This window comes from Chrysemys picta, chromosome 1 (genome assembly GCF_011386835.1).
Source record: "Chrysemys picta bellii isolate R12L10 chromosome 1, ASM1138683v2, whole genome shotgun sequence".
NCBI lineage: Eukaryota > Metazoa > Chordata > Testudines > Emydidae > Chrysemys > Chrysemys picta.
The window spans coordinates 46,846,254-46,861,324 of NC_088791.1; the positions used below are offsets into that span (position 1 = coordinate 46,846,254).

The window sequence follows — 15,071 nt, forward strand, 5'->3', positions numbered from 1 at the left end:
GGTTATATTGGCTGTGAACTTTATATAATTTTTGCCTAGAATATTTGGTTCTGAGACTAGGGTATACATGCTTTCACAACAATTACTGCACTTTACATAGTTCATAGACTTGTGACATGTAGAATTGTTGAGTCAAAATACTCTATGAATGCAAATGATTGGTACCGTATATACTCAATAGTAAGCCAGTTGTTTATAAGCCGACCCCTCCCCCACAAGATGGATAAGTAAAAATGGAAAATGTTTATGACCCATTCGTAAGCCGACCCTATAATTCAGGGGTCAGCAAACTTTGGCTCCCGGGCCATTAGAATAAGCCACTGGTGGGACGAGATGGTTTGTTTACCTCGAGCATCCGCAGGCACGGCGGTAAACCTAAGTAAACAAAAATGTCCCGGCGCGCCAGCTGCTTACCCTGACGGGCCGGGACAGCAACTGGTGGGAAAATGTTTTGGAGGGGGAGAAGCTGGGGGTCGGGAGTAACCCCTGTGACCACTCCCGACATGACCCCACCCCTAGCCTGGGACCCCACACTCTCCCCATCCCATCCCTTCCCACCTTATCTGGGGAGGGCCAGGGGAGGATGTCTCTGGCCTGGCTGTCTGTCCCATTATGTCTGGAATGTTAGGGGAAATAATCAGTTGACATAGACATCAAAACGGGTATGGCAGGTATGTAATAATACAAAAAGGAAAATATTCTTTGAATATGTCTGACTGTCCTTAGAAATTTTCACAATACTTGTTTGTTTCTTTGCATCATTTCTGTCCTGTAATTATATATGAACTTGAGTGTGGAAAGTTACAAATGTAATATCTTTTTTTTTAATGCTTGTATAGGTTCATAATCGCCTTGAAGACTTGATAACAGGCTTACAGACAGCAAAAATCAATTTAGAAGAACAGCTAAATCAGCAGGTAAATTAAGACACAATTCACATGGCCATTACTTTTTATCTCCTCTGCAAACTGTTATAAATGACCATGGTTGTGGGGCAGGAATGAAATAGCTGTTTTTGGTTTGGGGGCTTTGTATGAAGGGGGGAAATTACACAATACCCAGGGGAGTTGCATTCAAGACCCTATTATAGAGCAAGGTGTCTTAGTATATAGGACTTGGTTATATGTTTCCTAAGAGCCATATTATGAGTTTAACAGTTCCTTTTTCTGAGGTGGGTGGGTGAGGTTATGTGAGTGTGGTCGGACTGGATTATCATAATGATCCCTTCTGACCCTAAAGTCTATGAGGCCCCTGTAAACATGTAATGTTTTCATCAACATGAACAGTTTCATGCATAATGTGTTTTGTGGCCTATAGGGAAGAAATGCTTATGTAGTTAAGACACAGGAGTGGAATGTGGGAAACTTTCTGTTCTTGTCTCAGCTGTGTATTGCCATGTCATCTTGAACATGTTAGAACAGAGGTGGGCAAACTACGGCCCGCAGGCCACATCCAGCCCGCAGGACCCTCCTGCCCAGGCCCTGAGCTCCTGGCCTGGGAGACTACCCCCTCCCCCGCAGCCTCCGTTCACTGCGCCACCGGTGCAATGCTATGAGTGGCGGGGCTGTGAGCTCTTGCTGGGCAGCGCAGCTGCAGAGCTGCGGCCTGACCCGGTGCTCTGTGCTGCACGGTGGTGTGGCTGGCTCCAGCTGGGCGGCGCGGTTGCCTGTCCTAGTGCTCTGGGCGGCGCGACTGTAGCACCGCCAGCCACCGGTGCTCCAGGCAGCGCGGTGAGGGGTCAGGGAACGGGGGTGTTGGATAGAGGGCAGGGGAGTTTGGGGTGGTGCTCAGGGGGCAGGGGTGTGGATGGGGGTCGGGGCGGTCAGAGGGCGGGAAATGGAGGCAGGAATCCCGGGGAGACAGTCAGGAAGGGGGGGAGGTTGGATGGGGTGGCGGGGGGGCAGTCAGGGGCAGGGGTTCCGGGAGTGGTCAGGGGACAGGGAGGGGTCGATAGGGCAAGGGTTCCGGGGGGCAGGGCCGTCAGGGAACGGGGGGGTTGGATGGGGCAGGAGTCCCGGGGGGGCCTTCAGGGGGTGAGAAGCGGGGGGGTTGGATAGGGTGCAGGGGCCAGGCCACGCCTGGCTGTTTGGGGAGGCACAGCCTCCCCTAACCAGCCCTCCATACAATTTCGGAAACCCGATGTGGCCCTCAGGCCAAAAAGTTTGCCCGCCCCTGTGTTAGAATGTGCTTCATTTTTTCCATATGTAAAATGGGGATAGATAGCACAATCCCGCTCATCAGCAGAGTCCTGTCAAAGGTCAAGAGAAACAAGACTCAAGTCATCATGGTTGCCCCAGTGTGACCGCGCCAACATTGATTCGGCACACTGATGGACCTGGCAGTGGCTGCTCCCTGTCCCTGTCCCGACCGACTGGATCTGCTCTCACAGGATCACAGGCGTCTCCTACACTGCAGCCTCGCCCCCCTTCACCTCATGGTGTGGATGCAGCGTGGTTGAACTTGGAGGGGCGGGCCTGCTCTAACAAGGTCCAGCAAATCCTTTTGGAAAGCAGGAAGCCTTCCACTAGAGCAACCTACCTGGCTAAATGGACAAGGTTCTCCCACTGGGCATCTGAGCGTACCATCTCTCCAACGCGCTCCTCTTGAAGTCTATCTTAGATTATCTGCTCCATTTTAAGTACCAGGGGCTGGCCCTCTCTTCCATCAGAGTACACCTTGCAGCTATCTCCGCTTTTCACCCGCCAATCCAAGGTCAGACAGTGTTTTCACACGACATGTCAGTCCGATTCCTGAGAGGCCTCGAGAGACTCTTCCCGCTGGCCCGGGCACCTGTCCCATAGTGGGACCTTAACTTGGTTCTTTCTAGGCTCACGGGCCAGTCCTTGGAGCCTATGGGCTCCTGCTCCATCTCCCACCTGTCATTGAAGGTCGCATTCCTTGTGGCGATAACATCCATGAGACACGTGTTGGAGCTTAAAGCCCTGACATTGGAGCTGCTGTATACGGTGTTCTACAGGAACAAAGTTCAACTGTGACCCCATCCGGCCTTTCTGCCGAAGGTGGTGTCTTCCTTCCATGTTAACCAGGACTTCTTCCTCCCGGTGTTTTGTCCGAAGCCGCACACCACTGGGGAGGAAAGGAGGCTGCATGCCCTGGACGTCAGACGTGCCTTGGCGTTTTACCTGGAGCATACCAAGCCCTTCCGCAGGTTGACCCAGCTCTTCATCGTGACAGCAGACCACATGAAGGGCCTTCCGGTGTCATCGCAGAGGATTTCTAACTGGATCACCTCCTGCATCTGGACCGGTTATGAGCTGGCACAGGTCCCTCCGTTGCCAATTGTGAGGGCCCACTCGATCAGAATTCAGGCGTCCTCGGCGGCCTTCCTGGTGCATGTTCCCATTCAGGACATTTGCAGAGCTGCGACGTGGTCTTCAGTTCACACATTCATGGTGCACTACACCATCACTCAGCAAGCCACAGACGATGTTGGGTGCGGCAGAGCTGTGTTGCAATCTACACATCCCCGTGAACTCCTACCTGCCTCTATTGGCACTGTTTGAGAGTCACCTAATATGGAATGGACACGAGCAAGCACTTGAAGAAGACAGTTACCTTTTCCGTAACTGGTATTCTTTGAGGTGTGTTGCTCATGTCCATTCCATAACCCACTCTCCTTCCCCACTGTTGGAGTTTCCGGCTAGGAGGAACTGAGGGTGGGGGGGGCCAGTGGCGCCCCTTATACCATGGCATGTGCGCGCCGCTCTAGGGAGCACCAGAATCGGTCCCCTATGGATACCATTGAGGGGAAAAACTTCCGGCACCGGTGCATGTGGCACGCACACATACCTAATATGGAATGGACATGAGCAGCACATCTCAAAGAACAACAGTTATGGAAAAGATAACTGTCTTTTTTTCTATCTCTAAGTGGATCAGGAATTGTTGGGGAAGCCTTAAAATATAAGGAGTTTCTCCTTGCCAAAAAGCAGAGGCATTATTACCATTCAGTCAGTCTACAGCAACTTCGTAAGTAAGTGTAAGGGACCCATGCAAGAAATTTGCAAGTTTACATCATGATCAAGCATCCACAGTTTTACCAGGCTGTATAAGTTTGACTTCTTTTGATGAAGCCTTTAGCAGAAGTCTTGTAGGTTGGTGTAGGGCTGACAGGAAATCTGTACATAATATTAAAATTTGTGTGAGTAGTTGGAGTGAGTGTTTATATATTTTTGCTTCTAATCATCAATGCCTGCCTTCTATTAGCCATAGAGAAATTTCACCTGCTGATTTTTCTCTAGATATATAATACGGCATGCCATTTCTATCCACCAGTTCTCCCGGTGTTGCTTTTAGTTTTCTTTCTTGAGTTAACTATATACTTCATATGATCTTCAGCTATGGAAGACCTCATTCTGGAGAGTTGAGTTGGAGTGGGCCCCTATGGGTTTGTTCCCCTAATTTCTTTGTTGCTGCCTCCTGGTCATAAGTAACAAGACAACTCTCTTGTTATAGATTGTTGGATGGGCTTCTTAAGAGAGAAATTAGCAGATAAAAAGACAGATACAGTAACTCCTCACTTAATGTCGTCCCGGTTAACGTTGTTTCATTGTTATGTTGCTGATCAATTAGGGAACATGCTTGTTTAAAGTTGCGCAATGCTCCCTTATAACGTTCTTTGGCAGCTGCCTGCTTTGTCCACTGCTTGCAGAAGGAGCAGCCCATTGGAGCTAGCTAGTGGGGGTTTGGAACCAGGGTGGACCAGCAGACCCCCTATCAGCTCCCCTAAGTTCCCTGTGCAGCAGCTGCCCAGCAGGCTATCAGTTGCCGGGCAGTTCAGGTGTCCCTCATCACTGCCATGTGCTGCTCCTGTCCTCTGCCTTGGAGCTGCTCCGCGGTGCCTCCTGCAGTGTACTTAGAGTGGCGTCAGTGTACTTAAAGTGGCAATACACTTCTCTCTCTCTCTCTCACACACACACTCACACACACACACACACGGTGTGTTCCTCTGTCTCTCTCTGCCATGCTGTGTCTCCTCCCTCCATTCCTGCTGCCTTGTAGAGCATGAGGTTACATTAACAACTGTGTGTTAACACTTGAGGGCTCAGCCGAGTGCTAATTCATCACTTAGCAGTAAGGCATTCCCTGGGAGATATCCCACCCTCTTCCCCTCTCTGACTTCACCACCTCAACTAAGCTTCACAATCATCATTGCTGTGTACATTATTAAATTGTTTGTTTAAAACTTATAGTGTGTGTGTGTGTGTGTGTGTGTGTGTGTAGATATATATATATATATATATATATACTTTTGTCTGGCAATAAAAGTTTCCCTGGAACCTAACCCACTCTCTTTTCCCCCCCACACACACACATTTACATTCATTTTTATGGGGAAATTGGATTCACTTAACATCGTTTCGCTTAAAGTATAATTTTTCAGGGACGTAACTACAACGTTAAGCAAGGAGTTACTGTACTGATAATTAGGGCCTTCATATGTGACTAAAATTTTTATAACTTCCAGCCTGACAATAATCTTGACATTTGTTTGTTACATTTTTGTTCTGTGCAAATGCTTACTCTGTAGGTCCAAAAACAAACCATGCTGTCAATGACTGCAAAAGATACACATAATCTGTGGGAGGAGGAGCTGAAGTCCAGATCCAAACTTGGAGTTCGTCTGTCTCAACTTGACAGGGAAAAGGCTGAGATGTTGGAACAAGTAAGTCAAAAAAATACCTAAATAATTTATCAGTTTTAAGCTATATCTGTATTTTAAATAGTTATATTTTCATTTTATGTCATCCTTCTTAGTATCCTGTGAAATTCATGCTTACAGTGGCATACAAATTCTGTGAAGTAAATTGACAATTTTATAACAGAAGGCGGAGAGCCTCTTAAAAATCTGGAAGATTTTGTGTCTCTTGAGGGGTGATATGGCATATTATATGATATGATAGCCAGTAACTGTCAGATTCTCTAAAGCTACAACATATAATAGATCAACAGAGGGTCCTGTGGCACCTTTGAGACTAACAGAAGTATTGGGAGCATAAGCTTTCGTGGGTAAGAACCTCACTTCTTCAGATGCAAGAAGTGAGGTTCTTACCCACGAAAGCTTATGCTCCCAATACTTCTGTTAGTCTCAAAGGTGCCACAGGACCCTCTGTTGCTTTTTACAGATTCAGACTAACACGGCTACCCCTCTGATATATAATAGATCCACATTCTTGAGTGTATTCTCTTTGTGTTAGATTGCCAAGAAAGTCACATAGCTCTGTAGTTCTACAACCATTGACTTCACTAATGTGTTTTGTGCACCACTTCTGGAGAGGAACCACAGCAATCCCTTCTATATCATCAGCTTTCAGTTTCACTGTATGCAGTAAGACTGGAGGAGTTCCCAGGAAATCTTGATGGCTGTCTCAGCTATACATTTTAGTTTAAAATAAATAAAAACAAGTTTCCCCTTATTAGTACTTTCTGTGCAGGTAAATTTATTAAAAATTACCATCAAAAATTTTCATTTTCCAAAAGTTACTAAACCTTGGAACAACATCAACCTTGATCCTGGCCACAACTCAGAAGGTACCTTTATCAACTGAGGTTTCTGTATTTTCTGACATATCCTGTTCCATACTCCTTTGTCTTGCCAGTTTCCTGTGAAACAATAAAAATTGTTAAAGAAGTTTTATTGTTCAACAAGGTTTAATTGTTTACTGTCTCAATAAGCATTAAAACATTTCTTCAACATGACACTGTTCCAATCCTTAGCTATCCATCTAAATTGGGATAATTTCATTTTTGTTCCTACCTAAGATTATCCTTCACAGAGTCATCCTGGACTTGGCTCTGGCCAAAATCTTTCGTTCAGGAAAGAGATTCAAGGACATTCACCAATCTGTTCCAATCTTACAACAGCCTCTGTCTCAGTGGGATTCTTCTTGAGACTAATGAGACTTATGTCCTCTTCCACATATTTAGTACCTATAGCTCATCTGTAAATGAGACCACTGAAATGTTGGTTTATAGCCAAATTCCCTCCAAATGTGTTTTATATGGGAACACTGTGTATTTTTATGGAAGCCCTCAGGAGTCTCTTTTCAGAGTTGCCAGGCAATGTGTTGCAATAGCCAGGTATTAAGATTAGCTTCTGCCTGGGCAGAGGCGTCCATCCTCCCTCCTGCTTCTGCCATGGGGCTTTGGGTGCTCAAGCTCAGGGCTTCAACCCTCCATGGCTCCAGCCGGCCCAGGCTCAGGGCTTCTGCCCAGTGGCTGCAGCTGGGGCTCAAGGCTTCAGCCCCCGCGGCTGCAGCCGGGACTTACACCACCCAGGCTTGAGGCTTCTGCCTCCCCCCAATGCTGCCGGGGCTATGGGCACCCAAATTCGGAGCTTCCGCTCCCCACCCCGCTCCTGCCTGGGCTCGGGGCACCAGGCTCAGGGCTTCCACCCAGCGGTTCTTCCAAGGCTTAGGCGCCCATTTTTATGTAGGCCCTCAAATTGGCCAGGACCCCTACACATAGGTCCACTGTAGGCAGGGGGGCACTGAAAATGCTGTGCCTAGGGGCACCTAAGGTGTAAATCTGGCCGTGTGTGTGTGTGCGCGCCTGGTGCACAGGAGCCAGACTGTTTTCTGCAGCAGTACCTGTTGAGATGGTGCATGTGCCCTACGCCTCCTCATGGCCTCTCCTGAGACTATGTTGGGAGAGCGGGGATGCCACCACACCCATAATCAGAGCGTTCTTTGTAGTTTACCTCATGTTTTTTTCTCTGCATAGTCAGTGAGCAAATCTCTGCCTTTTTTGTAAATAGTTACTTAGCAGTTAGTACCCAGTAGTTAGGCTTCCTTTATGATTTTATTTTTGTTTTTAAAGTATTTAGGACTTGGCTTTCAGTGCTAGGCATCGATGGCATGCAGCACTCACTGAGCTTTAAGCACTCCCTGTTGTGGGGGGGGTGTCTCAAATAGTGCCCTCTACATGTGCAATCTTTTGAGTTTTTGTGAGGGATACGTTAAAGAAAGGTGCAGTATCAGCCATTCTTTCAAAAGAAGAACACAGTTTTCCAGAGATCTGTGCCTCAAGCAACACTTCGTGGAACAAGCAGTGAGACTCTTCTCGGCCCCAGGGCCCTCATTTGAATATCCTGCCACCTGTACACAGTTCATTACCAAGGCTATAGTGGTTTTGGACAGACCCCTGGACTTGGACTCTTCTCCTGGGAGAAAGAGGGGTTGGTCTTCCTCTCTAGGTCTTCCCCAAATAAAGACTCATAAGACAGACTGGAACCATTCAAAGAAGGACTTGGCTGTAATCACCGCTACCTTGCAGGAGTCCATAGTGAGTCCTGCCAGGGATACGACATAACCCAGAAACTCCACCGTGTTCTTGTCACATTCACATTTTTCTGACTTGTCATAGAGTTGGTTCTGACTAAGCCAGTCTAGAATGATACAGATACAGAGCTCTTGATTTTCAGAGAAAATGAAAATGTCAGCTAAATAGGTGACCATGAACTGATGGAATATCCCTAAAGACTTCATTCATAAAATGCTGGAAGGTAGCAGTGGCATTACAGAGGCCAAACAGCATAGCCAAATATTCAAAATGGCTGTCTTTCACTCACCCCCTTACCATATTCTGAGCAAGTTATATGCTTCATGAAGGTCTAATTTCGTAAGGATCCGAGCTAAGTAGAGTATCTCCAAGCACCATGGGGAAGAGGATATCAATTGCGCACCATGATTTGATTTAGTGCCCAGTAATCAACGCAGAGTTGGAGAGAGCCATCCTTCTTGGCTATCAAGAATATAGAGGTGCCAGCTGGAGAGGTGGAGGGATGAATAAAATCCCATCTGGGTTTTCCTCTAGATATTCCTGGAGGGCTTGTAGCTTTGGTTCAAAGAGAGCGTAAATAAGTGAATGTGAGCCATGGATCAACCCAAACTGCATGATTTCCTACTGACTGCTGCTGCTGATGACCTCCAGGGATGCCATTTGCTATGTGATAGGCCCTAAAGAGAGGGGTTGACCCATCAATGATCTCGACGCACTCGAGAAGGGGAAGTCCTTGTGGAGGGTAGGGGTCCGATGATCCTTGACAACTTCCTAGTCAATTAAGTTACCGTACGTACCCAAGTCAACCAGGGCCTCCAAGCAGAGGACAGGCATCACCAGGTGCCAAGGAGAAGATGAAGTGGAGTGGTCCGCTGGTTGGGGATTGTCTGGATTCCAGCAGTGCAGTGGCAGAGCAGCTCACGGGCTGGCAGAGTGAAGTACTGACCCAGATCTGGCCCTGCTACTGGGGCTGGGTTCTGGGATTTCCTGACTCAGAGGGATATGGTGGTTCTTGGTCATCAGCCCACCACAAAATGCAAACATTTGCCACGGTACAGGCACAGTCCTAGAGCCCAGGATCACTTATTTTCATTGATGGAGAGGCAGGGTTGAATTTGTTCAATCTACATTGGCTCGGGGTATTGTAGACTACCTGGAGTTGCATAGGACAGACGGGTCTGATTCAGTAAGGGTCGGGGGATGCGCTGCTTTTCCTGGCCTCGTTCTGTTAGTCAGCCATCAATAGTGATGCACAGATCAGTCAGAGCCACTCAGTGCCCCTGATTCATCTCTAATAGAATCACTGAGTTCTTACCAGAAGCAGTGTCATTATGCAGTCTGGTTCCAGCAGGTATTGGCTGCCAGGCATCAAAACTCAGCTGTGTATCTGGCAATGGGCCAGGACGCCTGCTGGAGGGCATGGAGCACAGACTCTGCAGTGTGCTCTCTGTTAAGGTTGTCAAAAATATCTTCCATTGTCTCAAAATGTTTGAAAAAACGGCTAAACATCTCCCATAGTAGGTAAGCCCACCCCAGAGCCTCTCCAGTAAGCCAACTAATCACGATTCCTAGTCCTAGAGCAATCCATGGGGTATTATTGTGGTTGCAGTACAAACAAGGTGACATTGATTCAAGAATCCCTGGAATTTGGTCCAGTCCCCGTTGAACTTGTCCGGTAGAGGAACGTTGGACTCACAGATAATAGGTGTGAGAGTCTAAGGGACTTTAGCCACTGCCTGGGTTTGCACCTGGCTCTGGAGGCTGACATTCGAGTTCTGTAGTGCAGTCACCTGGACCTGGATTTCGTGAGCCTGCACCTGGGCCTACAGGACTGCATTCGATTCTCGAAGTGCAGCAAACTGGGCTTGTTTTTCCTGTAAGGCCCCTACTAAGTCCATGAGGTTGAGTGGGGCTCCCACTGTGATTGTTTCAGATGCAACCTCCATGTCATTAAGCCCATGCCCTCCCTACGTCTGTTTTTTTGTGGGCTGTTCAAACTGCAAGCTGTCAGGGTGTGTGTGGCCAACCTAGTGAGTGGAACAGGACTTTGCCTGGTGGTTGTGGTGGCAGTTTGGGTAATGGCAAGTGAAGATCCATGGATCAGTCACTAGTCCAAAGGTGAAGCTGGAGTCAGAGTCAAGGGGACAAGCCAAAGGTTAGAACCCAAGTCAGAAGTCAAAGCCTAAGCTGAAGGGTAAGCCAGAGTCGTAGTCAGGAACGTAGCCAAGAGTCGGAGCAAGGAGTCAGAAACCAGAATGGACCGGGAGACTGAGGCTGGAGTGGGAGCAGGGCTTGGAGCAGACAGTGAAAGTCATAGTAGGGCAAGTGCAACTGTGAGCATGGTATGCATTGAGCAACTGCTGTGCTGCAGCTGCTGCAAGGCTCAAGTGGCAGACCAGCGGCTCCAGTAAGTGCAACCGTTTGGAGGGGGCTCACTGGGCCAGACTGGGAGCCAGCCAGACTGGGAGCCAGCTATGTCTCCTCTATCTGTGAAAGATTCTGGACATTAGTTGGAAAGACTTCATCACCAGCAGAGATCTGAGAAATCGCCAACAAGCAACTTGTTTCCATCAGTATCAGAAGGAAGTGCTGGACAGATCTGGGGCATATACTCCAGATGCCAACACAGACATCCACATGAAGCTGTCAAGTAGAAACCATCTGGTGTGAGGAAACAAAGGCACCCAAGAGAAACCTTAAGAAGAGCTCTTAGCAGAGAGGGTAGAATAGTTGATCTCTATTCACAGAGCAAATTGAACCAGCAGCAAATGACAGGGTGGAAACAAGTCTTTTCCATTCCTCTCTATGTACCAACACTGGTGTGGGAAGGGTGTAAAGATTGCTAGATTTTTAAAAGAGATAGTTTCGTTTTTTTCATCCTAGTAAAGAAAACATACCACTTTATGAATGCCAGTGAAAATGAGGTAGGATCAGAAGAAGCTAAAATAGGGAACGAACAAGTTAAAAATTACTTTGACAAATAAGATTTCTTCAAGTCACCAGGGCCTGATGAAATGCATCCTAGAATACTCAAGGAGCTGACTGAGAAGATATCTGAGCCATTAACGATTATCTTTGAAAAGTCATGGAAGACAGACGAGATTCCAGAAGATTGGAAAAGGACAAATATAGTGCTCATCTATAAAAAGGGAAATAAGGACAACCTAGGAAATTACAGACCAGTCATCTTAACTTCTGTACCCGGAAAGATAATGGAGCAAATAATTAAGCAATCAATTTGCAAACATCTAGAAGATAAGGTGATAAGTTACAGTCAGCATGGATTTGTCAAAAACAAATTATGTCAAACCAACCTGATATCTTTCTTTGACATGGTAACAAACCTTATAGATAGAGGGGAAGTGGTAGACATGGTATATGTTGACTTTAGTAAAGCTTTTGATACTGTCTCACATGACCTTCTCATAAACTAGGGAAATGCAACCTAGATGGAGCTACTACAAGATGGGTGCAAAACTGGTTGGAAAACCGTTCTCCGAGAGTAGTTATCAGTGGTTCACAGTCAGGCTGGAAGTGCATAACGAGGGGGGTCCCACAGGGATCAATTCTGGGTCCGGTTCTGTTCAATATCTTCATCAATGATTTAGATAATGGCATACAGAGTACACTTAGAAAGTTTGCGGACGATACCAAGCTGGGAGGGGTTGCAAGTGCTTTGGAGGATAGGATTAAAATTCAAAATGATCTGGACAAACTGGAGAAATGGTCTGAAATAAATCGGATGAAATTCAATAAGGACAAATACAAAGTACTCCATTTTGGAAGGAACAATCAGTTGCACACATACAAAAAGGGAAATGACTGACTAGGAAGGAGTACTGTGGAAAAGGATCTGGGGGTCATCGTCGACCACAAACTAAATATTAGTCAACAGGGTAATGCTGTTGCAAAATAAAGCAAACATCCTTTTGGGATGTATTAGCAGGAATGTTGTAAGCAAGACACGAGAAGTAATTCTTCTGCTCTACTCCACTCTGATTAGGCCTCAACTGGAATACTGTGTCCAGTTCTGGGTGCCACATTTCAAGAAGGATGTGGACAAATTGGAGAGCGTCCAGAGAAAAGCAACAAAAATGATTAAAGGTCTAGAAAATATGACCTATGAGGGAAGATTGAAAAACTGTGGTTTATTTAATTTGGAAAAGAGAAGACTAAGAGGGGATATGATAAGTTTTCAAGTATGTAAAAGGTTGTTATAAGGAGAAGGAAGAAAAATTGTTTAAGAAATGGTCTTAAATTGCAGCAAGGGAGGTTTAGGTTGGACATTAGGAAAAACTTCCTAACTGTCAGGGTGGTTAAGCACTGGAATAAATTGCCTAGGGAGGTTGTGGAATCTCCATCATTGGAGATTTTTAAGAGCAGGTTAAACAAATACCTGTCAGGGATGATCTAGATAATTAGTCCTGCCACGAGTGCAGGGGACTGGACTATGTGATCTCTCGAGGTCCCTTCCAGTTCTATGATTTTATGTTTAATGTCTCTGATGTGTCAGGTTGTCTCCTTGGCTTGGCTCTTTGTTTTATATTCTGACCCGAGTGAGAGGCCAAGCTGTTTCAGCATGGACACGTTCTAGATGGGTTACTTCCTGTATCATAATGATGTACAGAATAGCAAATACACCTCCTCCACAGAGACTATTGGCCCATTCAGCAAGAGCTCAAGATACCTCAGTAGCTTTTCTGAGAAACACGTCTATATTGGATATCTGTAGGGCTGCTACTTGGTCCTCCATGGAAGCATACCTTCACTCATAATTATGCCATCACAACTGCTTCAAGATCTGCTGCAACTTTAGGAAAGCAATATTGCAATCATTATTTAAGTAGACTCCAAGTCTCACCTCCTAACAGTACTGCTTGTGAGTCATCTGAGTGAAATATGTGTGCACAACCACTCAAAAAAGAAAAAACAGTTACATACCTGTATTGTAACGGTTGTCCTTTAGAGATATAGCTGCACACATGTATGCCAGGGCCCGCCTTCTGTCCCATCTGCATTGGAGTACTGAGCCACCATATTCCATTGTAAAAGAACTGAGGGGGTGTTGAGGTGGCACTGCACTTAAGGAGCTTCAGGAAGGGTTATGGGGAGGTTCAGGGCACATGCACTGTCCTGATGGGTACTGCTTCAGACAACTCTGGTTCCAGCTTGTTGGGCAAGCGCATACCTCATTGGAATACATATGTGCAACCACATCTGGAAGAACAACAGTTACAACACAGGTAACCATTCTCTCTATTGCCTTGCCATAATTCCAGATGCTGGTTTCCTTCAGAAAAAATAGTTTGCTACTTGCATAGGAAACTACCAGTCTCATATGAGCTACTATGAATACAAAATGTGGAGCAAGTCTTGCCACATCATATATTCTTTCCTTGAAGAAGACCAGAAAGAATTCAGAAATGTTATCAAGGTAGTTGAAAAGTTGCTTGATATTGCAGATACCGCAGTAAGAGCAACTGTCTCTGGAACCAGATGCCTATAGTCGTGGATTGCTGTGGCAAGTGTTTGGCCTTCGGAAATAGGTACAACAGAAGGTTAAGGGCCTGCTGCCTCATGATGGAAACCATATTAGGCTAATCACATGAATGCCAAGAAAACAAAAGTGACCTGTAGTTCAACGTCAAGCTTTCCCTTCCTCCATCCATCAGGAAAGTCACAAGTACCACATCAGATTCAAGCAGCACAGCTTTCCAGCTCTGGGATGGATGGATGAAGAGTAGCAGCTGACTGAAACTGAATCCAGAAGGACAGAGATGGGGCTGATATCAGAGGGGGACAGAAACTTTCAAGAACTTGCCATCTCCATGACATCATGCTTCTTTGAGGGTGTCTCCCCTCAGATCATGGAAATGGTGTACATGTTCACCTGGTCTCCTCATTGCGCTGGATACCTCATTAGCCACAACAATTTTTATTTTATTTTATTTTTTTACCAAAAAAAATCCTTTTCCCACCTACTGCTGGACAAAACCCATTACATTCAGACTAATCATTTATGCTCTCCAGGCTTGGTTACTGGACTGTACTTAACTAGGAATGAAATTATTTAAAAAAAAATATTGATTAGTTCAGAACATAACAGCCTGCTTACAGAGCCACAGGCCTCCAAGAGTACATCACCATAATTCTCCCTTCTCACTAACTCATTGTTAAATACTGGGGACAAATTTAAAATTTCAGCCCTCATCTTCAAAAGCCTCCATGGGATTGACCCATGTTACCTAAGACACCATCTACATGATCATGACCTCCCCCAATAGATGTCTCCCACCAGGACCCTGAAAATGTCATCCATGAGTGAGATTAATGTAACAAATGCTAAACTGAGCCCACAAGTATGGGTAAATTCCTGGAGAGGGCAGCCAATTTCTTGTTCCACTCCAGCTAAGTGACTATGAACTTATATTGCTTAAGTCTTTTGCAGGGTCAAAGGATGTTTAGTGAGAGTCATAGTAGCTTCTTGATCCAAACAGGAGTCTGCTGTGGTGCTAGAGATCTTCCAGAAAGCAACACAGTGCTCAGTCCACACTTGTCCACTAGGCATCACCATTTTGAAGATTTTAGTGTGGTAATCCCAGAAAACACATGTTTCAGTCACATGATAGTGCCTTCTCTGAGTCTACTGGGTTACTGTTAGATGAAACCCATTAGTCTCTGATGTGGCAAAGTTAAACATAAAATGGCAACTTTTCCCCATATATTTCCTGAAATACGTATTTCTATGAAGATCTTCCCTACTCTGGAAA

At 46.0% G+C, this 15,071-nt stretch overlaps 1 protein-coding gene across 16 annotated transcripts in view; it reads left to right on the plus strand.

Moving 5' to 3' along the window:
- The window catches only part of ANKRD26 (ankyrin repeat domain containing 26), a 178,499-nt gene that overhangs the window by 113,466 nt on the left and 49,962 nt on the right, over nt 1-15,071 (plus strand). For all 16 annotated transcript variants that reach the window (XR_010592041.1, XM_024109004.3, XM_008172589.4 and 13 more), the window contains 2 exons: nt 840-917; nt 5,552-5,686. Coding sequence is in view for 15 of the 16 variants with exons in the window: in XM_024109004.3 (XP_023964772.2) it covers nt 840-917; nt 5,552-5,686 (213 nt within the window). In the remaining variant the exon portion in view is untranslated. The remainder of the gene's footprint in view (nt 1-839; nt 918-5,551; nt 5,687-15,071) is intronic.